The 25,560-nt window shown below is 44.6% G+C and overlaps 1 protein-coding gene across 4 annotated transcripts in view; it reads right to left on the bottom strand.

Annotated features, from left to right (window-relative positions):
- Nucleotides 1–440: 440 nt before the first annotated feature.
- The window catches only part of SAP30BP (SAP30 binding protein), a 55,214-nt gene continuing 30,094 nt past the window's right edge, over nucleotides 441–25,560 (bottom strand). For all 4 annotated transcript variants that reach the window (XM_006136432.4, XM_014580247.3, XM_006136433.4 and 1 more), the window contains 8 exons: nucleotides 15,531–15,573; nucleotides 9,488–9,576; nucleotides 6,950–7,041; nucleotides 6,305–6,365; nucleotides 5,289–5,340; nucleotides 4,782–4,840; nucleotides 3,466–3,550; nucleotides 441–2,555 (listed from right to left, as the gene is read on the bottom strand). In XM_006136432.4, the coding sequence (XP_006136494.1) occupies nucleotides 2,374–2,555; nucleotides 3,466–3,550; nucleotides 4,782–4,840; nucleotides 5,289–5,340; nucleotides 6,305–6,365; nucleotides 6,950–7,041; nucleotides 9,488–9,576; nucleotides 15,531–15,573 (663 nt within the window). In that variant the 3' untranslated portion in view covers nucleotides 441–2,373. The remainder of the gene's footprint in view (nucleotides 2,556–3,465; nucleotides 3,551–4,781; nucleotides 4,841–5,288; nucleotides 5,341–6,304; nucleotides 6,366–6,949; nucleotides 7,042–9,487; nucleotides 9,577–15,530; nucleotides 15,574–25,560) is intronic.

The raw sequence follows: 25,560 nt of genomic DNA, 5'->3' as shown, positions 1-25,560 counted from the left end.
CGGCTTTGCTCCCCGTCTCCCTGGTCTGCTGGAGACCAACAGATCAGGGAGACGGGGAGCAAAGCGGAGCAAAGTCGCGAAGCATGCCAGCAGTGGGACAGCCGCGGCACGTCTGGGCTGTCCGCGTGCTCCGCGGCTTTGCTCCACTTTGCTCCCCGTCTCCCTGGTCTGTTGGTCTCCAGCAGACCAGGGAGACGGGGAGCAAAGCCGCGGAACACACCGGCAGTGGGACAGCTGCGGCGCGTCTGGGCTTTTCCGCTGCTGGCGTCCTCAGAGGCTTTGCTCCCTATCTCCCTGGTCTGCTGGTCTCCAGCAGACCAGGGATATGGGCAGCAAACCCCGTTCGTAACTGCGGATCCGACATAAGTCGGATCCGTGTAACTCGGGGACTGCCTGTAATATATTTTGGGCAAGCTAAAACATAGGAAAGAAACATGAAATCAGAGAAGTTTATATTTTTGCTATCATCCTTCTCAACACTGCTTTACGGTTTAAAAGACACTTTTTACCTCAGTACAATATGCAACATCTGGACTATGGAATCTGAAAGAAATCAGTATTTATTATTGCAGTTAGCAATCATGTGCACTAAAAACCAGGGGCAGATGACCATTTTGCTGGGCCCCAGGCAGCATAATTCCGCGGTGCCCCCCTTTGCCACGGCGCATGCGCGGGGCTTTCTGAAGCGCGGGGCCCAGGGCAGCCGCCCCGTTCACCCTGCCATATATCCGCCCCTGCTAAAAACTATCCTAGAGGGACTGGTACAACAAACAGTTTAGTAGCAATTTTTTCAATTTCACAGTGTAAGTTATTCCATCTACCCACCCTCTATCAAACTGTATTTCACAGTCTTTCTAGAGGATTTTGGGCAAGATACTGTACCATACAATACTTACTTCCTTGTAAAATACTTTGAAAGCTGTGAGTGAAAAGGATTATAGAATATACCTGTGGATTATTAGGGGCTGGACTGCTTGTGAAATTAAGAAATTCTGAAGCAAGTTTCCAAAAAGCAGAATTTTAAGAATAATTGATGTATCGACTTCTAGAACATGTGTTTTATAATGAAAGAGCAGAGAAATCTTTTAAAAAGGGGTATAAACACAAAGTATGTCCGGAAAATAGACTATTGGCTGAGATCAAAGATGTTTCCATGGTTTCTTAGATTCCAGGAGGAAAAGTTTTAAAGTAAACACACCCCTACAACACTTACCTAACCACGTATCACAGCACTAAAAGTGATTTTTTCCCCCCATTAGCTAGTCAGAGAAATTGACATCATAAGTTATGAAAAGGACACCACGTTTTTTAAAATTTTCTATTTTTATAATGAATTTTTAGTAACATTGGTAAGGTTTGGGATTCCCTCCTTCCCCCCCACAATTTAATTTAAGTTAACTCATCTTTCCTTACAGTGTAGCAAACAGCATTGCCGTGTGTATTATACACTACAAATCACTACATTCTACACAGATACCATAGGCATCTACATTAGGAATACTTTCCTCTGATGATCTAATATCTGATCTGACTCCATGGTAACAAAAGTTCTTTTTGCAACTGTCTCCAAAAGGCATACCTTGACTTCACACAGTCCAGGTTCTGCAAGAGTGTGTATGCGCGAGAGCAGTGGTGGGGGAGGGGAAGGGTAAGAGGCTAGGAAAACTGTATATTTCGTTATTTTATATCCAAAAATGTCAATGCTTTTAAACACCTAATTACTGAAATAAGAGCTACATGGGCTTGCACATTGGGTATGGATGTGAATATCAACTGCAAATAAATGATTAATTATACATGTAAATTATACACTCACATCTCAGGTATGCTTACGAACAAGGATGCTGATCAGCCTTCTGTGATTAATTCCCTTGAGGCACAGCATGTGTGGGTGTGTGTGTGAGGGAAACAGAGTCAGAGGGCAACAACCTTCGAAGTGTAGCCCGAGATGTAATGGAATGCCTGACATTTTCCCATTTATTTTTAAAATTCAGAATTCCAGTAGGGATAAGACCCTGCCAGACACAGAAGTAATAATAATAATGAGCTAACATTTACAAGCTGACACATTGCACACCAACGTTCTCTAGCACACTACACAGTGACTGGCTATTCCAGCAGTGACACAAGGGACGGAGAAACTCCTTTCTATGAAGGTCAGTCCAGTGTGCACACACCTGATGTTCCTGCTTCCTCCACTTCCCTTATCGGGGGCTGGGAGGTGCATGTTGGGGTGGTGGTGTCTGTCTGTTTTCAAGTCTTGCCATTTTGCACTTAAGGAATAAGGGTGACCCCGTTGTTCCCCCTTCCAAAGGGCAGTGCTGTCAATGATAATTCAAATCTGGAAACCCAGGTCAAGTTTCTGTGCACTTGTCACTGCTTTGCTTTTTTCACTATGGTGCCAACAGCAGAGATAACGGTGGTTTTGGAGCCGCTTGCACTGGTGGTTACTGTGACAACAGCTGGCAATGTTGCGGTGGTGGTGAGGATGGTGGGCTGAGCTATGGTTGTTACCGGGATGGCAGAGTCCCACTTACTCTTTCTCTTTTGAGCATCTGATTTGAACAAAATGAAAAGAGACCAGTGTTAACATTAATATTCACAGACCCCAACGATCCCCCTCATCATCCTCAAAGTGCCACTGCCTGAGTGGATGGCAATAACTTGGAATCCCAAAGGAAAACCTGAACAATCTGCACTGCTTATGCCCCTCAACTCTTAGAAAAGTGACATGAGGTTCACTCGCTCCCATATGTCAGAGTAGGTTTGGTTTTGACAAAAGACATGGCTCTCACCATTCCATTAGCATGAGGTCATGGGGTACAGCACTGACTGTTAAAGGGTCATTATCCAAATTACAACATCAATTTGTTCAGATCCTCCTCTCCCAACCCCTTCCACAGGATCTGGGGAAAGACCCATTCAAGAGACTCAACAGCAACAAGTTCCACTAATCACAGCACAAAAGAAATCCTCTCCTTCCCGAAGTTACCCCCTATCAGGGGACCAGAACGGCATTCCCCAATCCCAGATGACTAATATTAGTCACCCCAAGGCTACCACTATTTTCTTTTGACTGGTCTACACTACCACTTATGTCAAAGTAGCTCACATCACTCAGGGATGTGAAAGAGACACCCCATGAGCGATGCAAGTTACACTGACCTAAACATTGTCCACACTGGTGCTATGTGAGTGGGAGACCGTCTCCCGCCAACCCAGCTTCCATCTCTTGTGGAAGTGGAGCAATTATGACAATGGAGAGTGCTCTCCTGTTGGCATAGCCTGTCTTCACCGGATATGCCTCAATGGAGCAGCTGCAGCAGTGTTGAGTGGCAGTGTAGACTTGTCCTTTGTGTCAAGGGGATGGAGAAGAAAGGGAACTTCCAGAGTTTCTGGGTAGCACGAGTGGTGGTTTCCACAATTACGATGCAATGTAAGTTTGAGGTTATTGCATTACTTTACCTCCAACAGCAGTGCTGACTGTTGTGGTTGTGGTGGATGAAGCATTTGTTGTTGTGCCCTTCTTAGTGCCGGTTACAAATTCAATCTAGAAACAAAGGGGTAGGGAAAAGAAGAATAGATGTTAATATCTATGTCTTCTCTCACCATAAAGTTATTTTTAACAAGGTATAAGAAAGAATGTAGGTGATTTTTTTATTGAATCAACTTCTATAATAAGATATTACCTCACCTACTTAGTGTCTCATATATTCTGGGATCAAAACTGTTACAACACCTCAGAAAACAAAAACAATGTATTGAGCTATGCCAGTTAACAGTGTTATGTTGGAGAGAAAGACACATGGTCCCCACTCCAAGTACTACAAAATATACTTGTTATAGCCATTATGAAGATGTGTAAATATGAAGATTCTCCATATGTAGACAAATCAAAAAGTTTGGTACCATCCTTAGTGCACAGATCAGAACCAGGATCCTGGTCTGTACGGACACATTCTTACAATTGTTTCTTTAATGAGAAACGAAGACAGAAAGATAAAAGCTGTCCTAAAATGCAAGCCCCCACACGCATGGTTCACAGAGACTGCACTACAGAAGGAAACCTAGCAACCAGAGCCATAACAGCTAGCAATCACATACCTATGAGTCTAGCCATGGGAGATGAGGGGAACAGTCACAGATGACTATCCTTGTCCATAAAGCAAAACAAGAGGCAAACAAAAAGATGGCTATAAAAGTTTGCCATAAAATATACTTGTTGCTAAAAATGCATTTTATAAATATGAAGTGAGAGCTCATTAGTTTACTCTTTGGTTATGATTTCCTAATGCTAGCCACTAATCCAAGTGCCTCACCATTTGGTGGGGATGATGTGAAGTCCTCCAGAGCTATCAAGTGTTTTAAATGCACTGACTCAATTTCCTAACAAGGGATGATATTTTCCGGTATTGAGAGGCCAATATGGGTCTACATACAGTCAGTGAAAGGAGATAATAGTTATTTAGAGAGTTTATCTTGTATTTGAAATACTGGCTGCAATTGTGTGTGCTCTGATTTAAGAACATTAACAAAACTGGATGATATTCAAGGAGGAAAGTCAATTGAGCCTGGAGAAAAACTGACCTATGAGGAAAGACCAGAAACTTAAATCTGTTCAGTTTGGCAAAGAAATGAATAAGATCATGTCAGAACCACCTAAAAATACCTAATGGTCAATACAAAGGGTAGTACATAGAGAAATATGAAGCAATGGGAAGAAATCCAGCAAATAATTAATAAGGATAGGCCTCTAAATTCCATAATTCTTGAATTATTACCTTTGTACGTTCCTTCTTGGCCTTTTCCAGTTTGTCCATTTCAATCTTCTGTGCTTTGGCTAAAAAGGTTGGTAAAAATGTATAAAAAGCAGGAGATTCAGCAAAAGCAGTAATTTCTCCCCACAACATCCCCTCCCCAATCAATGAATAAGGCCCCACATACAGAAAACTACTGAATCAGCTAGGAAACACTTTACTTTCTATCTAGGCAACATTCCACTAATCATTTCTTCAATCTCTTCACTGCAATCAGAGCCTACTTGCATCTCAGACCAAGATTTTTAAGGGAGGGGCTTTCCAAACTAATGGAAACTCAGGAAGTTCTAGATCAGTCTAGCCAAACTGAACAAGTGCCTTCACAGAACATAGCAGGCATGTTCAGACTTTCCATTAATTCAAAGGGGTGTTTAGTTAAAATATGGTAGCTAAAGGTCTAGCATGATTCAGTTGCAATGAAGGTATAAAAACTGCAGGAGTGATCAGAAAGAAAGATATCCTTAAGATTACCTAGAGCCTCATAGTAGGAATCTTCAGACCACCCATGAGGGTCAAACATGTCCTGAGAGAGAATAAGTTCAACATTACTTCAGGTCTGGTTTGAATAGGAAGACATACAAAACTCTTCAACATTTCACTGAGTAACAAACATATACTTCTATTAAAGTACCAAAAGGAAGAGTGGGAAATCTCCTTGCCTCTCTCCCATATCCCAATCAGCCACAACAGATTCATATACAGTGTAGTTGTAGCAGTACTAGTCCCAGAATATAAGACACAAGCTGGGTGAGGTAATTTCTCTTATTGTCTCAAAAGAAGTTATATCTTATTGGCCTGACATAAGCTAAGAATCTATAAAAACTGTGAAGCACACCTGCCACGGGGGTGGTGGTGGTGGTGGGCTGGGGGTGTTACAGCAGGCATAGGCCAGCCTCCGTTGGGGGAGAGGGGAGGAAGCACCACCCAGCCCAGTTACACCCCTAGATGTGGACCCAGCTCCTGGCCCTATCCCTAGCATGCCTCTATACCCAGCTGGCTGCTATTCCCCATATGGCTTTGCTCCTGGTTCGGTCCTTGCTTTGTCCCCTAACTGTAGCTCCATTTTTGGCCCAGGGCTGAGGCGTGGTCAGGATCAGAGCCACACCTGGACGTGGGTGACAACCTGTTGGCCCCCTCTGCAGCCTGGCTGTAGCGTCTTCCCTGTCCCCAGCCTCAGTCCCTACCCTCAGCCACGCCCAGCTCCAGATTTACCCCCAGCTTTGGCCCCTTAGCCCATCCATATGCCCCTTGCAAGCCATAGCCCCATTCCCAGTCCATATCACAAAGCTACAGCTATTTGGGTTCACTATTACACAGAGCACATTTTATACTTCAATACAACTGGAGATCAAACTGCAGACAGATCTCTAGCTGACTATTTCAGTCATCAACCCTGAAGCACAAAGCCCTAAATGACTTTCCTGAGAACAAAGCTGAGAGCTTCATGTATCTGCCCTATCTCCCATGAAATCTTTTACTCTTCTTACCTTGGGATAATTTGTACCAAGTTCGTCGATTGCACAAAATTGGATCAGCTTTTCGTAGATGCTGAGAAAGAAGAACCACCATTAAGTTATTTCTACCTTTTCCCTTGTCCAATTTTAAGCTCATTGGGTTTGTTGGTATAAAGAGGCTGTTGCTCCTTTTCAATGGTCCAGGAGCAGAATCAGAGTGTAAAGAGTAACACACTAAAGACACAGGAACACCACCACAACTTGCAAAGCATACCATAAACCCAGGTTATTCCTCCACCCAACGAGAGGTTCATCTCCCAACTCCCAACTCAAAAACCTGCCATCTACAAGTCATACCTAAAGCCCCACACAACTGGTTTTAAAATCTGTGTTTCAGTGGTGGTTACATGGCTCTCCAAAGAGTCTCATGCTCACTCACTTCTGCCATCTTGTTAGTCTTTAAAGTGCTACATAGTCCTGTATTTCACTTCTGATATGTTTTTCTAGATCCTCTTGCTGATTTCATGAGCTGTGACAGCATCTATTGCTGACATCCCCAATTTCTGATATGGTGCCAGTGGCAGGGAAGACAAGTTTTAGCATTTGTTTTCATGTGGTATTGCAACTCCAAAAAACAAAAAAAGAAAAAACAAACAAAAACAAAACAAAAAAACTCACCTGGGATTACGAAATTCCTTCTTTCTCTGAATGATGTAGTTCATGTCCATACCCTCTTTTATCTTCCTATCGTACAACTTTTGAATCTTATCCTAGATAAAAAGGAAACAGTATATGAGCCAATACCAAGTAGTAGCATACAGGTAAGCTATATTCAATATGCACAAACACAGTTCTCTTATTTCTTTATAGTTAAACCCAGAGGGCATGTCTACATAGTAGGGCTAAAGTCTAATTAAGCTACATAACTTTAGCTATTCAATTGATGTAGGTAAAGTTGAAGTAACTTAATTCAGCTTTTTGCACTGTCTACACAGCAGGAAGTCAAAGGAAGCACACTCTTCCTTCAACTGTCTCACGCTCCTCGTGAAATGAGAGTTACAGGAATCAGAGTAAGAAGTCCCCCAGCTTGACATTATTTCGAAATAAAGTCTTGTAGTGTAGACGTGCACTATGTTATTTCGGATTAACAACAGTTATTCCAAAATAACACTGCTGTGTAGACATACCCAAAATGGCCCTCTCCCACCTTAAAACAGTAATTTTTCAGAGGCAGGAAGGCTGAAGTAGGCATATCATTTGGGATGAGAAATGTTGATGAATCAGCTAATGGAGTAGCTCACAGCTCTTACTACATTTAAAAGGCAGAGGCACAGCAGTTGGACTGGCACAAGCAGGGACTAAAACAGTCCCTGCTCATGCTGTTTCCACGCTGCGCCTCTGCCTCCCCTGTCATCCTCCGCTACGCAGACAGAGGCAGCAAAGGGGGGAGAAGCAACTAGTCAAGTAGTGACTTAACTACCCAATAAGCCTAGGCTTATCAGGTAGTTCACTAGTCACCTACATTCCTAATTTGCGGTGACACGATCTCAGACTCAAAGATCACTCTCCATTCCACCCATGAATTCATTATATAGGGTGGGCTATCAAGCTCTTAAATGAGTAATGATGCCTCCCTGCTTTGTAGTTTCACTCAAGTCTTCCTGCAGCATCAGTGATGGCAGAAATAGTAAAGCAAAACAAAGCAAATTAAACTCCCAATGTGCTTGTTTCAGCTCCCAAGGAAAAATGGATTAGTCTGTGGACTAGTTTGAAAACCACTGAACTATCGGGGTGTACAATCTACATTTAAGAGTTCCAAAGAGTACCATTCAAATTTTTTAGGGTTCTGCAAATGAAAAAAGTTTGTAAACCACTGGATTAGTCTCAAATTGTTTAGGTTACATTCAACATGCCAGCAACACGCTCGGAAAACGTGGAATAAAGGAAGAGTAACTTTTAAAAGATGGGGGGGGGGGGAAGAAAGATTATTCAGAGGAAAATAATCCTCTGCCCCCACAATTTCAACACTTTCAATTGAGTAACTCCCCCCCCCCCCCCCCCCACACCCCTTCAAAATCAAAGCATTTGCCACCACAATATAAACAGGGGAAAGTAGAGGAAGCAAAGAGGTGAGCTATGTATCAAGACTGTCCACCCAGATAAGTACAAAGCTTATAAAGAGCTTTTAAAGCAGCCAGTAGCTTGACAAGGCCAGCCATTATTGATGCAATTAATGGATTATATACTGCCCTTAACAATAGTTCAGCTTCTTAACAGAACTTGAACGGTCCCTTATGATTATGACCAATTCTGGAGATGGTCCACTTCCTAGGCTAACAGTGAAGCATTAAAGCCATTATCTTGGTCTGGAAAAGTGACACCAGAACAGAGACTGGTGTGTGGGCAGAGCTGGATTTCCAATTTAGGCACAGCAGGCACCTGTCTATCTGCATCGGCATCTCTCTAAAACTCAGTGCAACATGAACGTCAGCTGTAGGTGGGGAAGAGGGGCTGAAAATGCTGCGCCCAAGTGCTCCTAATGTGTAAATCGGACCCTAAGAGGGGAGGCACAGCCAAAAGGCGAAGTTGGAGGGCTCTTTCACATGCCCTTAAAGTCTTTTCTCTTAGCTAAAACTGCTCACCAATTTTAATTTATGAGGCTTTAGATTAACAGTGCAACTGAGATTCAGAGGCCACACAGAATTTTGTCCCCTAAGTTATTGAGACAATTGGTGATACCCCAGAAAGCAGACTTGGGAATAAGCAGCCAGCATCAATGCTCCTTTGGGAAGCCCTAAAATATAGCTCACGAGAGGACATGGTGGTGGGGTTAACAGTAGGGGAAGTCAGATGTATGCCTAGACCAGCCCTTTGCCTGTAGGCTGTGGCTCTGGGGCTGGGGCAGGCAGAGCCTGGGGCTGGCTCCAACCCGGCCTGGTGCAGAGGGGCACTGGGGAAGAAGTTCCCTGACCCCACATGCAGCCTGCAGGGAGCAGCCTGGGCCCCAGCATGCCACGTGTGCTGGCCACCCAGTCCTGCCCCCTTCCAAAGCAAGAAGTCTGTAGCCAGAAAGGGGGAAAAAAAAATCTCTGTCAAATGGTTTTGATTGCGTAGTAATCTGTCTTGCTGCATTTTACCAGCTCTTAGGATGTTCGGTCAATCAGTTAACTGAAATTTCAGACAAATCCTTAGATTCAAAACTGAGTTGGTACCTACCTGTAGTTGATTGGAACACCTGCCTGGAGGTTCCGGTGGTATTTTGATTTCATCTGGAGACATATTTCTTACTCGCTCTGAGAAGGAGGCTGCAATGAAAGATTGGATATGAGATCTGGTATAGCAAGCAGTTTTTTGTCATAAAAACTCCTTTTACACTCTCACTGACAATTCTGTCATTTTGACAATTCAGGATTGGAAAAATGGGGAGGAACCTACAAGTCAGTATCCAACAAAATGTGGATTTTGTGCTAGGGGCTTGAGACTAGGAGTTCTGCAGAATGGAGGATGAAGAACACGGTCAGAAATGTGCATAGAAAGTTTGTGCAGTACTTGCATTCACCTTGTACTATGTCTGGCTCTGTCCAATGCTTAATCCTTCATTTTCATGAACACAAGAATTCATTTAAATGTGCTGTGAAAAGCAGGTGGATTTTCCAACTATCAACTAACTGCCCCTTCTATTCCAAAGCAGCTAGCAAGTTTGTTTTTGTTTTTTTGGGGGGGTGGGAGGGGGAAGAGCTCGGGGGAGGTAAATCAGATACAAATGGCTCTGCAAGTATAGGAACAAAAGCTGTTCAAAAGGCATTATTCTATTCCACCACTGCTTCACCTCTGCACCAAAACTATACACACCAATTATTTTACAATCTTGCTCTGAAAGATTCAGACAACGTGCTGTCTGTAGCCACGGTCTTCTTCCCCCTGGCCATCAGCATATAATCCCATGAAGACTGTCAAACTGTGTAAGTGAAGAACCAAAAGGAGGGACAACCTAAACTAGCCCAGACTACAGTCTGTTAGTTTTGAAAGGGATCAAATTTGGACTTATTTCAGGACACGTTTATATAGAAATGATGTAGGCTGAAAACAGGCACACAACAGTTGCCTAAGAGTTAGTACTCTCAGCTTTTACCCTCATCTTAAAGTTAATAACAGATGCTTTGATTTCTTCTTACTAGAAAGAGCAAATCATTGACACTGATGACAGAGCAGTACAAGTTTGACATTATTATTATAACTCGCAAGAGTAATTGAGACTGAAAGAGCAGTACTGTACAGGTTTGACACATTGTTACAAAGCTAATTTTTAATACTTGTGACTATTACTGTGGTTTCTGTGTAATGTACACATCTGAAACTTCAGTAAGACAGAACATCAGGCTCCCATGAAGTCTTACAACTTCATCTTTCAGCTAAAAAACCAGGGCTGAATAAACTGGGAATCCCTGGTGTCTCAGATTCTGAATGTGGCCATGTTTGAACTTTCTAGAATCAGTTCCCTGTGAAAATACGATAGCCATGAACTTGCTAATGAAAACACTTTGCACTAGCACCCACAAGCCATGTCACTCATATTTGTGATTCCACAGCCATAAGACATGCATCTGACGAAGTGGGTCTTTGCCCACGAAAGCTTATGCTCCAACACTTCGGTTAGTCTATAAGGTGCCACAGGACTCCTTGCCGCTTTCACAGCTCCTGAATGTCTATGTTAAACCCTCTTTGAATAAAGCCCAGAAAGGCTCCCAAAGAACAGACAGGATAAAATCTACATCGGAAGGTAAGATGGCATGGTAACACATAGCTAAGGCTGCAAGAACTCAAATTGTAGAACTGTGCAATCATCTTCAAATCATCTTCTGTACCAAATGACTGGAGGATAGCTAATTGACGCCATTTTAAAAATAGGGCTCTAAATGAGATTCTGGTTGAAACTATTGTAAAGAAGAGAGTTGTCAGACACACAGATGAACATAATTTGTTTGGGGAAAGTCAACATGGTTTCTGTAAAGGGAAATCATGCCTCACCAATCTACTAGAATTCCTTGAAGGGGTCAAGAAGCATGCAGAGTAGGGATGTCAATGTGTACTCATGTACATAATTAACTGATAAGGCTGGATTAATCAGTTAACCTGCATGGTGACATGCACCCTCCTTCCCCCCCCCCCCCCGCCCATACCCTCTCCTGCAGCTCAGGGGGGACAGTGGGAGCTGGTGCTGGGGGTGGAAGGGAGAGCCATCTTAAAAGCCAGATCCCACCCAAGCACCAGCTCCCACAGTAAAATAAGCAGATCTGGCAAACAACCACTCATTCTGTTTGATCAGGCTGTTATTAAGAGTTAAATTCTTCAGCAATTGAAAGTAAACAAAAAACTGTCCTTTGGCATTTACAAAGAGTGCACACTCCTCTGTGGCAAAGAGAAAGCTTGCCAAAGTCCCTACAGAAAAGCATTCACTTTGGGACTCCCAGACAACAAGGCCACATTTGTTATAGGTTATAGCTGCTGGCAGGATGGGGGATGTTTCTAATTTAATTAGTATTTCAGAAATACAAGAATATATGAGCGAATGCATAGAAATGTTAAGTGACAAAAGGGAGAATGCATACTCCTGAAAAGGTAGAACAGATTTTTGGGATCATAATGCTTTCACATTTCTGGCTGAAAGATTACAAGAGCAATGAGGCTTCCCAACCCAATCCAGACTACATAAATGCAAAGGAGTCAAATTAAATCCAGGTACAGCTTTTCCAAATTCAAGATCCACATCTTTCAAGGCTCTTCTGCAGATGGTTAGAGGATGCATTAAGTGAAATAAAAGGATATAGGAAAGTGAGAAATAGCACTTTCACAGATGGGGAATTATTAAACTGGAAGTCAGCCAGGATTGGAATGCAGGAACCCTCTACTAACCCAGCACATCATTCAAACTAGCCTATAAAACAGTGGTTCTCAAAGTGTGGTCCACAACCATCTTGCAGATGGGCTGCGGGCTCCAGGCATTCCCCCCTCCTCACAGCCCTGTGTCCCTTCTCTCCCACAAGGCTGAAGCTCTAGCACCAACTTCCCACTCCTGGGAGCAAGGCAGAGCAGGAAGCAGCTCACCCGGAGGCTTTCCCCACTGCTCCCATTGGCAATTCATCCAACACAAGCTTGGCAACGGATGGACCTGGCACCCTTGGAACAAAGGATAAATAAGGGGGACCCAGATTGTAGGGAGGCGGGGGGCTCCTCCAGTGCTCAATGGCCAAACCACATGAGGCCCTTTCAAAATTAAAATGTGGCTCTAGGAGTGCCCCATGATCCCCCATTCTTCAATAGCCACACTTATGAGGGATGGGAAGCTCAGGAATTCCACCAGGCAGCAGAATGGTAAGGTATAGGCTTATACCCATGATAGAATCATGGAATACTAGAACTGGAAGGGACCTCAAGAGGTCATCAAGTCCAGTCCCCTGCCCTCACAACAGGACCAAGCACCATCTAAGACATCTCTCAGGGATGTTCAACCTGCTCTTAAATATCTCCAATGATGGAGAAGTCACAACCTCTCTAGGCAATTTATTCCAGTGCTTAACCACCCTGACATTAAAGAAGTTTTTCCTCATGTCCAACCTAGAGCTTCTTTGCTGCAATTTAAATTTTTTCTGCGCCTTCCTGGGACTAGCCACATTTCTGAACCTTTTACTTTAAACCACACCAGGCTCATCTTTTGAAAGTGTTGTGCAGGGTTTCCTCTGAGGAGGAGGACTGATAGTTCAGATATATACACTGAGCTAACAGTTTAATGGCCTCAGCAAAGTATCCCCCACCCTCCCCCACCTTCAAATCTTCACACAGTGCAAGTATACTGCAAATTGCTGGTGCACAAGTGGTCCTTCTTTAAGCAGGTAGGGATAATTAGAATGTATTGAACTCAAACTACAGTGGCACTTTTAAATCAGACACACAAAACAGAGCATGTGAAACGCCACGCCATGCGGTTTACATTAGGCCTGCAAAGGTCTATTTGTCCAGGGTAATGGTTTTATAGACAACCAGAAGATCAGATTTTGCCTCACCATCCTTTTGCTCTTGGAAAAGATGGAAGAACAGATTTTGTATTTAGGCTGGTAAGTTTCCAGGTCAGTTCTGCAATGCTGACGTACACTAAACACTGTAGGAATGCTTTAGTGCTTGGGATATTATATATCCATTAACTGAATAATCATATAACCGCATCAAAACATTGCGGTTACATGATTACAGGCAGTCCCCGGGTTACGTACAAGATAGGGACTGCAGGTTTGCTCTTAAGTTGAATCTGTATGTAAGTCGGAACTGGCGGCCCCAAGTCAGCTGCTGCTGAAACTGATCAGCGGCTGATTCCAGGAAGCCTGGGGCAGAGCAACTCTGCCTCGGGCTTCCTGTAGTCAGCTGCTGGTCAGTTTCAGCAGCGGCTGACTTGGGGACGCCTGGGGCAGAGCAGCTGGGGAGCTGCTGGGTTGCTCCAGTAGCGCCGCTCCTCGGCGCTACTGGAGCAACCCAGCAGCACCCCAGCTGCTCTACCCCAGGCGTCCTGATTCAGCCGCTGCTGAAGCTGACCAGCAGCAGCTGAATCAGAACGCCTGGGGCAGAGCAGCTGGGGTGCTGCCGGGTTGTTCTGGAGCGGCGCTGCGGGACCAACCTGGCAGCGCCCCAGCTGTTCTACCCCAGGGGTAGGCAAGAAAAGCCTGGTCTGCTGGGGGGGGGGGGCACTAGCTGCACCCCCCCCCCCAGCAGACCAGGGAGATGGGGGTGGCGGGACCGCCCAGGTCCTCCACGGCTTTGCTCCGTCTCCCTGGTCTGCTGACCTGGGAGACACGGAGCAAAGCCGCAGAGCACACGGGCAGCGGGACAGTCCAGGCACGCCGCGGCTGTCCCACTGCTGGCATGCTCCGAGGCTTTGCTCCCCATCTCCCTGGTCTGCTGATCAGACCAGGGAGACGGGGAGCAAAGCCGTGGAGCACGCCCGCAGGGGGATAGCCCAGGCGCGCCGCGGCTGTCCCACTGCGAGCGTGCTCCGAGGCTTTGCTCCCCGTCTCCCTGCAGACCAGGGAGACGGGGAGCAGTTTTTCTCACCCCGGAGGATGGGGGCGGCGCATCTGGGCGTCCTGCCGCTCCCGTCCTCCGGGGCGAGAAAAGCCCCGTTCGTAACTGCGGATCCGACATAAGTCGGATCCGCGTAACTCGGGGACTGCCTGTATTCAATATTCCCGGGGCAGGGCCAGCAGCCAGTGCACTTCCAGCCCCACTCCCAGGGAGCCCCCTGACACCCTGCATCTCTGTATCAGAGGCAGAGATGATACAGATTCCCTCTATACACAGGGAACCGAGTTCCCCCACAAACAGAGGCTACATCGGCATCTCATGAAGCAGTCTCTATCCACAGTGAGCATGGACCTGCTGCGGACAGAGACTGCTCTGTGGCAGTCTCCCCTGCCACAGCGCGGGGCAGGAAAGTGTGTGTGTGTGGGGGGGGGCTGCTGTCTAAGCCAATATGTATGGGGCACTAGCTTGAAAGCCAGCTCCCTGTGTGTACCAGCTCCTGCCTGCTCCCTCAACCTCTGTGTTGCTGCCTCTCTATCAGAGGCAGCAGCTCAGGGGTGGGGGGCAGGCAGCTCCACGGGATCTAATGCTCGTGGGCAGCTGGCTACCATTTCACCCCCCTTGCTGCCTCTGATACAGAGGAAGCAATGGGGGGATGCACTCAGTCAACAAGATTCACCAATAAACCCAGACTTATCAGTTAACTGTGTAGCACAATGGCAACAAATGGAACCTATATGTTACAGTACAGCCATATTTTAAATAGAAAATAAAACTAGCAGCAGTGTTACTGAAAAAGACCTCAACAATTTAAGTCTCACCTCTTCTACCATTGTATGTGGGTTCTGAAAAAGGCTGCCAGGATAAAATCATTACAGGCTTTTATTTTCCAGATGAACTTAAAAAATGACTTTTTTGTATTTCCCCTATATTTTAGATGCACATAAAATATTTGCACACATTTTGGGCATGGCTGCCTCTTTCTCAGTTTAAAACAAATAAATATTAGCCTGGTAGAGGAAATCACTGAAAATATTCCATTGAGATGAGAATGAGCACATAGGATAAGCCAAATAAAAACTGCATGAACAGAAGGGATCCAAAATGATTTTCACTAGCAGAAAGATTTTCACTAGCAGAAAGAGATGATTTGCATGCATATTTTACAATATATAGCATTACGTGAACTTACCAACCAGCTCCTGGGGATCTCGTTTCTCTATTTCTGAAAACTCCTGGGGAGGAAAAAATAACAATGTTAGCAAGATAGGTCTTTTTGAATCATGCACTAGTGTCACTGGCTAATGGAAATTTTATTTATATATATATAAAGCTCTCAGAACAGCTAAATAAAGACTAAAAGGAAGAATGGAATGTAAAATATTAAACACAAGGAAATGCTTTCCATCAGAAGTGTAGGACTGGAAGGGACCTCAAGAAGTCATCAAGCCCCTTTGCCGAACCAGGATCAAGTAAGGCAAGATGGTCATCCCGGAAGGTGTTTGTCCAACCTGTTCTTCCAAACCTCTGACGACAGGGATTCCAAAAGCCTCCATCGGATACTTATTCCAGAACTTAATTAGCTGTATATTTTTTTCTCCTAATCTGAATCTTCCTTGCTGCTGATCAAGCCCATTATTCTTGTATTGCCTTCAGTGGACATGGAGAACACCTCAAGAGGCCAGGGGGAGGACTGACCAAATTGGATCAGAAGACCATTGATTCAATCAAGACTGGTACTTGACCACTGACAATGAATAATACCCAGTGCTTCAGAGGAAGATTCCCACCACTCTATAACATACAATATATACTTAGCCAATTGTGAAAAGACATAGTACTTTTCCCTTTTATTAAAGGAGCTTTTTTATTCATTCACAACTCAGACTTCAATATTAGGACTAGGGATGTTAAATATCGATTAACTAACTAATTGAATAGTCAATGCGATTTCCATCAACTAATTGTATAATCGATGACTAGTGTGTGTTCCACCTTTGAAATGTACAAGAGCTCCAGCAGGGGCTCTTGAGCATTGCAAAGATTGAAACACTGCGTGGAGCACCAGGCCAGCAGGGAGACCCACTGATCCTAGGTTCCATGCGGCATTACCTCTTTGAAATGCACAAGAGTCCTTGCTGGGGCTCTTGTACATTTCAAAACGGAAGTGCCACATGGAGCTCGGGGTCAGTGTGTGGGGGGGGAGGGTCTCCCTGCTGACCCCAGGCGCCACACGGTGTTTCAATCTTTGCAATGCACAAGAGCCCCTGCAGAATTTGGCAGTATTAATTTCTATAAGAGAAGGGGATTGTGGAAAAAGTTGGTCTTGAGAATGTGGTGAAAAGTTATCCAAAGCTAAGTTTGGGAAGTACTGAAACGCTTCCAAGATCCCAGGAAAATGACTCGTTCTTACACCAGTCTCCCAAAATGACACAAGGGCTCTGAAGCAGCCACGGTAACAGTATTTGAACCACCTCCCTCTTCCCAAAAAGTCTTTCACGATTCACTGGACTCTTGTGTCCAAAATTCCTCAGCTTCTCAGAACACTGAATCTATTCATTCAACCTAAAATGAACACAATGCTGACTCCTCGTTGCTTAGCAACCAAACAATTATACTCCATTAAGGAGGGGCTTTTTATGTTGGGCAGGGGAAGGAGGAAGAGAGGTCAGTAAGATAATTTGGAAATTTGCTGTGCCAAATTCAGGCTGGCATTATAAAAGTCACCAATTCCCAGAAGGCTTCAGTGCCTTTGGGATAAAAACCCAGCATTTCTTTTGTAGAACTAAATGCAGTGTAGCAATATTTACCGCCTTGCATAAAAGAGTATTGTGGCTGAGAGTACATTTGGGTCACAGAAACACAAAACAGACTATTTTTAAAAAATGAGGTACAAGGAGGCAAACATGTGCCTGTTAGCCAACTGGCTAGGAACCAGTCGTATCCTTTTATGTGGAACTGAAGTGGACTGGACTATTGTGTCTTTGATAGTACTCATCTTTAGAACCCTGCAAATCTGCAGATATCCACCAGTATCCACATCCCCAGATGTCAATGTGGATATCCGTGACTCATTTTTGCCGATATAGATGCAGATCGCAGGGCTCTCCACATCTCCCTATATATAGCTAATGTGCCCACACTGTAGTCTCTAGGTGCCAGTATTCTACTATGTACTCTCTCAGGGCTTTTAAAACCTTTTGACAGATAAGGATATATACTCAGGAGAAAATTAAAAAGAAGATACTTGAAATATGAATTGGCAGAACATTTATCAGCAAGTAATTTTAAGAGTCCATTAAAAGGAGGTACATTGTCTGCAGGTTAAAGCACTAGACTGGGACTCAGGAATACAAGAACAGAACCCAGATCACCAAAACTTGCACTACTGCAGCTCCACTGGAGCTAAGAACAGTGTGAATATTAGTGTAAACAGTCCATCTCCCTTCTTCTCCCATTAGAAGGGGAAGACTCTCACCAACCTCTCTGTGCCACTTGCTCCACTCATCTGAAGTGGGTTGTGCCCACAAAAGCTCATACTATATAACATTTGTTGTTAATCTCTAAGGTGCTACAGGACCATTTTTTTTTAAGTTTAAGTTTTTTTAAGTTGACCCTCCTGCAGGTCACTGTCATCCATCCCCCATTCCATTGTTCACAGCTACTCCAAGCAGCTGCAGTAATGAAGGTGACAACAAATCTTACAAATTTCACCATGCTAATCATGCAAATGGTCAGCATCTGGTGCAGGTGGATGAAGTTGCAAAGCAAGGAAACAAACAAAACAAACAAACAAAAAATCAGATTATAGGGCCCTCTGGATCACTTACATTTCTAAGATCTAGACTTATCCAATGCATAACAAGCCATATAATTTCTGGTCTGCCTATTCCAGAGCAGTTTGAGACCTACAAGACTACCATTTTCACCAATTGCTTCAGAGGGGTAGCCGAGTTAGTTTGCAACAGGAAAAACTTAAAACACAGTAAATAGTCTGGTAGCACTTTAAAGACTAACAAAACATGAACAAAACATCAATGACTGACTTCAGCTGCTATTTAAGTATCATTACTGCTTTTCTGCTAGCACCCAGAAAAAAAATCCCATTTATTGCTGTTGAGCATGCAGGCAAGTGCTTCTTCAAGCCCTGGCCCATGAGACACTCCCTCTGGCAGCCTGACAGTTGTATATATTATTAAACGGAACCACCAAGATGAATTCATACCAGTTGATGAAGGCAGGCACTGTTGCTGCTTGTTACATGCAAAAACTGCAACATGAAAGCAACATATTCTATTCAAACTCCCATCCTACCATGGTGACTGTTAAGAGATTAAAAGCCAACAAAACTGCAGGGTGTGTCGTTCCCTTCCCCCCTCTTAAGGTTACAAAAACCCAAACATGTAGGAATGCAGCCTGCCATCAGGTCCCACTGAAAAAAACAACAATCCCCTCAGTTGGAACAGAGACTAAAACATAGGAAGGAAATGAAAACAATATGAATCTGAGACACACTAGAATTTAAGCTTGAGAAAATGTATCCAAAAAAAACCATTTTATTTGATGAAAAGAATGGACTTATTTACAACAATGCTTGCTAAATCCTTCCTGAAAAAATCCATAAATCCAGTTCAAATCTCACACCCACATTGTGGAACACAGCAGCTACTAAGGTTAGCTCTTGCCAAAGGATACCAATCCTACTGTCAATTTCTCACAGAATCAATGGCATACAGTTAGAGGGGCCATTTTAATCATACAGAAAGGGAAGGAGCAAGGGAGATAGGGTAGATAAGTGCCTTGTGGGGAAGGAAAGCCTATCAATGCTAAAGCAGGGGTGGGCAATAATTTTTAAAGCGGGGGGGGGGGGGGGAGAACTACTTCATAAATTTGTGAAGTGGCCCAGAATGCTCCAGAAAGGGTGGGACCTTGTACAGAAGGGGCGGAGCCAGGAGACTTCTCGTGCTGCCCGCCTTCCCCCCAGACTCTGTTTGGCCAGGGGGGAGCATGTGAAGTCTCCACCCTCACCCCCACAGAGAATCACCAGCTGTTTTAGAACAGCTGGCAGTTCCCTCTACACTTGCAAGGGCCCTTCCGCTCCCAGGCCAATCAGAGTCTGGGGGCAGGGGAGTACGTGAAGTCTCTCGCCCTCTACCCCGCTCAGGGCACGTGGTGGCTACAGAAACGCCAGCTGTTTTAAAACAGCTGACATTTCTATAGGCCACGTGCCCTTGGTGCAGGGGGGGAGGAGACTTCACATGCTTCCTCGTCCCCAGGGCTCAATTGGCCTCGGAGCGGGGGAGCGGCAGGGTGGCTGCGGGCTGCATTCAGCCCGCGGAAGCCCCTTTGCCCATCCCTGGGCTAGAGGGATTTGGGTGATTAAAACAAGATCCAAGACAGAGAACTGGATTGACTGAGGGGTCAACGTCAAATTCCCCAGCTTGAGTTCTCTCTTTTCCTATGCTGTTACAACCAACCCAGACTCACAAACACCCTCTATTTAAAAAAACAATGAATGGTCCTGCATTGTTTTTTAATTTTTTTCAGTTACAGACTAACACAGCCTCCCCTCTGCGACCCGCTATTTAGTTTTTTATCACTGCTGATTAGCATCTATTAAACAATCTAATGGGTTGGGAACTTCAAGTTTGACTTAGCCAGCTCGATCTTACTTCTGTTCATCAGATCTCCCCATTTATTATCCTAGCAGACATACCCAGCATTGCCCAGGTCCTTCAGGGCAGGGGGCTGGTGGTGTGGAGGGTCCAGGACTCAGGGCAGGGCTTTAGGGAGGTGTATGGGTAAGGAGAGGAGGAGTTCTGGATGGAAGCATGAGAGTAAGGGTTGGGTGTGAGAAGGGGCTCAGGGTGCGGAAGCCTCATCTGGCACAGATCTTTTTTTTCTCCCCAGCAGCTGCCAGGGGCCTTTTTTTCCCCTCCTCCCCAGCTGCCGGGGGGGCAGGAGAAGGGCCATAGGGCTACTTATTGGTATGCTGGCAGTCAAGATGAGGAGCCCCAGCCTTGCTGGCTACTCCCTTGATAGTACTGTCGCCCCCAGTGGATACTCTCCAAAATAACTCTCTCTTGTGGGCTCACTGCCCCCAGGGACCCCTCTCATATTGTGTCCCTCCGAACAGCAGCTTTTTCCTCTGCATGTTATGGATAACAGTCCTTTTCCCAGGGCTTCTGGTTGTCTTAGCACAACCAAAACTTGACCTTGCTTTAAGTTAGGAAAAGAGGAGGCCGCATACCAAATTTGGTGATCCTAGCTCCTACCATTTAGAAGGTGATCTTGAGCAAATAGACTCTCAGACACACAGAGACATACTATAAAAGGAGGAGAGGGGGGAGGAGATAACTCAGTGGTTTGAGCATTGACCTGCTAAATCCAGGGTTGTGAGCTCAATCTTTGAGGGGGCCATTTAGGAATCTGGGGGTAAATCTATCAGGGATGCTACTTGGTCCTGCCATGAGGGCAGGGGACTAGACTCAATGACCTCTCAAAGTCCCTTCCAGCTCTATGAGATAAGTATAGAATCATAGAATCATAGGACTGGAAGGGACATCGAGAGGTCATCGAGTCCAGCCCTCCGCCCTCAAGGCAGGACCAAGCTCCGTCTACACCATCCCTGACAGATGTCTATCTAACCTGTTCTTAAATATCTCCAGAGAGGGAGATTCCACCACCTCCCTTGGCAATTTATTCCAATATTTGACCACCCTGACAGTTAGGAATTTTTTCCTAATGTCCAATCTAAACCTCCCTTGCTGCACTTTAAGCCCATTACTCCTTGTCCTGTCCTCAGAAACCAAGAGGAACAAATTTTCTCCTTCCTCCTTGTGACACCCTTTTAGATATTTGAAAACCGCATATCATGCTTGTTTAGTTTGGAAAAAAGAAGATTAAGGGGGGACATGATAGCGGTCCTGCCTTGAGGGCGGGGGGCTGGACTCGATGACCTCTCGATGTCCCTTCCAGTCCTATGATTCTATGTCCCCCCTTAAGCTCTACCCCAAAGCTTAAGGGGAGCAAGGTTAGCAGATTTTGTGGATGACCCCAAGCTCTGAGGTGGAGACAAAAATAAGGGGTTCAGTGTATGGGAGTGGGGTGCTGGGGAGGATGTGGGTTGTGGGCAGGAGGTCGGGTGCAGGAGTAAGCTGAGAGTGAGGGTGTGAGGTCTAGGTAGGACAGAGTGTTCGCTGAAATGCAGGAGTGGGCTGGGGCATTTGGAAGAGGGTGCAGGAATAGGGTGGAGATGAGGCGTCTGGGCAGGAGGAAGGGTGCAGGAGAGGTCTGGGAGTGCAAAGTCTTGCAGCTGGGGAAAGGAGAGCATGTGGCAGTGAATGCTGCAGGGAACAATCTTTCACGGGCACTGCCCCTCCCTGCCTCCATTGGCTGTGATTTGGCCAATGGGAGTTATGGGGGAAGGGGCCAACCCCTTCAGTGTGGAGGAGCCACTCCGTCCTCCCCACCCCCCGCTAGGCAAAGCCCATGGGCCAGATCTAGGCCTGTCTTGCCTGAATTGGGGCCATGAGGCTTGGGGCTCCACTTCACGTCTTCAGCCGTGCCCGCCCCCCTCATTCCTGGAGCGCCAGTGCCTATTTACACCAATGTGGGACGGGGGCGGGAAGACAGGTAGATTGGGAGCCTTGAGCCTTGCAGGCTGGAGGAAAGCAAGCCACAGGGCGGGCCATAGGTTCCCTACCCCTGTGTTGCAGTGTCAGCTATTTCTTTACAAATGTACATTTATGTAAACAAAAAGAAGTCACAGGTTCAGCAGACCAAACACAGGGTTCAGCAGAACATATTAATCCAAGCTTATACTTGCCTGTTGGTTATCACAGCAGGTTTCACCCCCCAACCTGAAAGTAGAGCCAGGACCCAAGCATAGTTTTTTCAGGCACAGTACAAACTTGTAAAAAGCCCTCTTTCACACATACCGCAAGTTTCAGTCAAAGCTAGGACTCCGGGACCCACTAAAAAGCACACCCTTCTTCCCCCATGTGGCCCTGGGTACAGCTAAAAGTGAACAGACATTTTTCTTCACTCTCCAACAATTCAGACAGTGGGAGGGAAAGCTTAACTCTCCATTGTTAAAGAATCTGCTAAAACAGTATCATTCTGCCACAATTGACGCAGAAAGGATCTAAATCTGTATTCAAACACTTCATCTCCACTACCAGCAATTACAAAGCACAAAGGAAAGACATCTCTATAGGTAGACAGAAGTTTATGATTAATTTCTCAACCCTTTTCATCTTAGGGCAATGCACATGCTCCAGTAGTTAGCTGGATGATCTGTTCATTCTCACAATAGAGACAAAGTATTAAAATCCATCTGACTTGAGGAGTTAAGAGCAAAAAGCAATTTCACCCCTCATCCTTTAAAGCTTGTCAGTTGTAACATGCTACATTACAGAAGTGGTAAACAGAATAAGGTCCGTGCGTGTGCGCGTGCACGTGTCGGGGCGAGGGCAGGAGGAGAAAGAGAAAACAAGAACAAAGTTTTATTTCCTTTTCCAACAAAATGAAAAAGAGAAGGAGAATCCCAGGAGAAAGCCCAATGCAAGTCCATTTCCTATGGCCATATCCTGTTTGCCAATTCTGTCACATGGCTCTAGGCAAACTGCCCAACTCCAGAGGAGAAAAGGAACTTCTCTCAAAAATGAGAGGAAGCTGCTGGGGCCATGTCCCTAAAACACTAAAAAGTACAGAGGCGAGCCACCAATGGGGAAGAACTGACCGTTTCTCCTACTGAAATATGCAACTTCATACAGTCTGCACACTCTTAAGTATCACCCTGTTCCAGAGAAAGTACTAGACAGGAAAGAGACAACTCCTCCAACTCTTTCTTTATCTTAAACATCTTATCAAAAGAAAGAGCAGACCTAGCTGACACTGCCTTTTACTTTGCTATATTAAGTCTGTGCAAATCCACTGCAAACTCACTTCAATTCTACAACAAAAACACAGCTAAACAAGATTTGGCTAATTATGAAGGTGATAAAATGTTCTAGAACGAGGAACTTCCATAGCAGGGAGAGCCTTTAAATAGTTCCCATTTGAAATCTATTCAAACACTATGTGAAGTTAATGGAATCATATTTCAAAGATATCTAGTTTCTAACCACCAGCTAGAAAGCAAAAGACCCTGAGCCAAGGTTCTTGTATTCTGGTTTAGTACCAAAGTCTGAATCACTGAAGCATTGAAGGCAAGTCCCTAAACCTCTGTACCTCAATTTCCCCATGTTTAAAATGGATTAATATCTTCTTCACATGGTGAGCATTTTTTCCCCAATGGTCCAAATTTCTTTGTCCAGAGATAGTCAGAGTCCATAGAGAAAACAACAATAAGTAAATAAGATTTTTGGGTTCAAAAGCAGCTGGCAGTTCAGATTTGGCCCACTGTCCACTTATTGAATACCCTGCCAGTAAAGCATTTGCAGAGCTTCAGCTACAGGAGTGTAAAGTAAGGGTTCTCGGTATCACTGGAAAAGTTCCTAATATGGTGGCATAAACATGTTTAATTAAGAGCAGAAAAAAAAATCCAAAATAGCTCTCACTTATTGTTGAAACAGATCTCTTAATGACCAATTGGGCAAACAAGCACTTGACTGGGGTTGCCCGAATTCTGAATCCATCTCTGCTCATTTCCATTAGCCAGTGATATTGATTAGCTCTGATTAAGAGATTTCTATTTTGAATGAAAACAAGTCATAAAAGAAGCCAAATTATAGCCTCTGGCAATTCCCATTAAAAGTGGACAAGCTCAAAGCTGCTTATTGCTGTGGAAAGCCCATGAACCTAGCAATTTCCCTCATTGCATTACTGCATCCTATTCAGTTTCAGAGAAGTAAGAATGACAACTTCATGAGATCAGATTATAAAAAGAGTCATGCAAATCTGCAGACATCTGCTTTATATCCGCAGATGTGGATAGGTGCAGCTCATTTTTTTGAGTTCTATATCTGCCCAAGATTCTAATAATAAATATCAGTAATCACATAGCAATGACTAAGATATCAAATTATGTTGATGATTTTTCTTTAAGGATTATTTCACAGAAAGGGAAGCTGAATTGTGAGAAGACTTAGAACTCAGCAGCAGCAATCAAGCAAAAGTGCTTCTTGCACAAAAATTCTTTGTTAAGTACATCCCACTGAAATTCCTTCTTCAAAGTCTAAAGAAAAAGTCTGGTGCTAAAACTTTAGTAATTCAGGGGTCTGAAAAAACCTCACACACGTAAGCAACAAAACTTTTAACACTAAAAAGCACCAGTATTGACAGGGCTTCTTAGTAATAATGCTACCAAGCATTGTTTGGGTGTTTTGTTTTTAACGATAGGAGAGCTCTTCCCCCATCCATAAAGCATGACTATACTGCCCATGTCATAGTACTGCCATGGCCATGCTGTAACATGGGCAGTGTAGACATACCCTTTGTCTACCTTGCCAATGGAATGACAGAAGTGCCTAAAAAAAAAACCCACCAAAAGACAAAATTTTGGGGGTGGAAGTGGCACTGTAAGCGGCTCGTCAGGGGAGCACTCTTCTGTTGATTATATGAACCCTGCCTAGAGGCGGTGGAAGTATTTTGCCAACAAGTGTGCCAACAAATAGCATTTACATGGCTCGACTTTTAGTGACACAACTGTCACTAAAAGCTCTGTAGTACAGACAAAGCTTGTGCACCACAGCAGAAATTCAGAGAAATGGTAGGAGCACAAAAGAGGATTGTTCTGCTGCAGACAATTAACACTAGAAAAGGGCCTTGGGCCCTTTTATTCCATTTATTAATTAGAATAAAAGTGAGAGAAGAAGTTGCAAGGTTAGTTAATAAAAATCGATGAAAAAGCTCATTATCCTAGCAGTTGTGGGGCTAATTATTTATGTCAGCAGAAAAAGGGTGCAACAAGGATTTTCTTTCTGGAGGAAGCACATCAGAAACTCATATCCACAAAGCATTGTCTAGAGAAGGATTCCCTGTGCCAAATTAGTTTCCTATACTCACAATAAACTGTTATAAGGAAGCTTAAATGTTATGAGAGAAGTGCTGTGTTGGTACTTTCAATTGGTCTCCCAATGACAGGTATCCATAGCACAAAACCAAGCCAGCAGCACATGTGGCACTATTTGCACCTTTGCTATCATTCTCAAAAAAGACTGAAGAAGAACTTTCATCTGAAGTGGGTTGTGTCAGTGAAAGCTCATGATACCATCTAC

This window comes from Pelodiscus sinensis, chromosome 20 (genome assembly GCF_052426305.1).
Source record: "Pelodiscus sinensis isolate ZL-2025 chromosome 20, ASM5242630v1, whole genome shotgun sequence".
Classification (NCBI taxonomy): domain Eukaryota; kingdom Metazoa; phylum Chordata; order Testudines; family Trionychidae; genus Pelodiscus; species Pelodiscus sinensis.
This window is presented reverse-complemented; position numbering and strand designations above follow the sequence as displayed.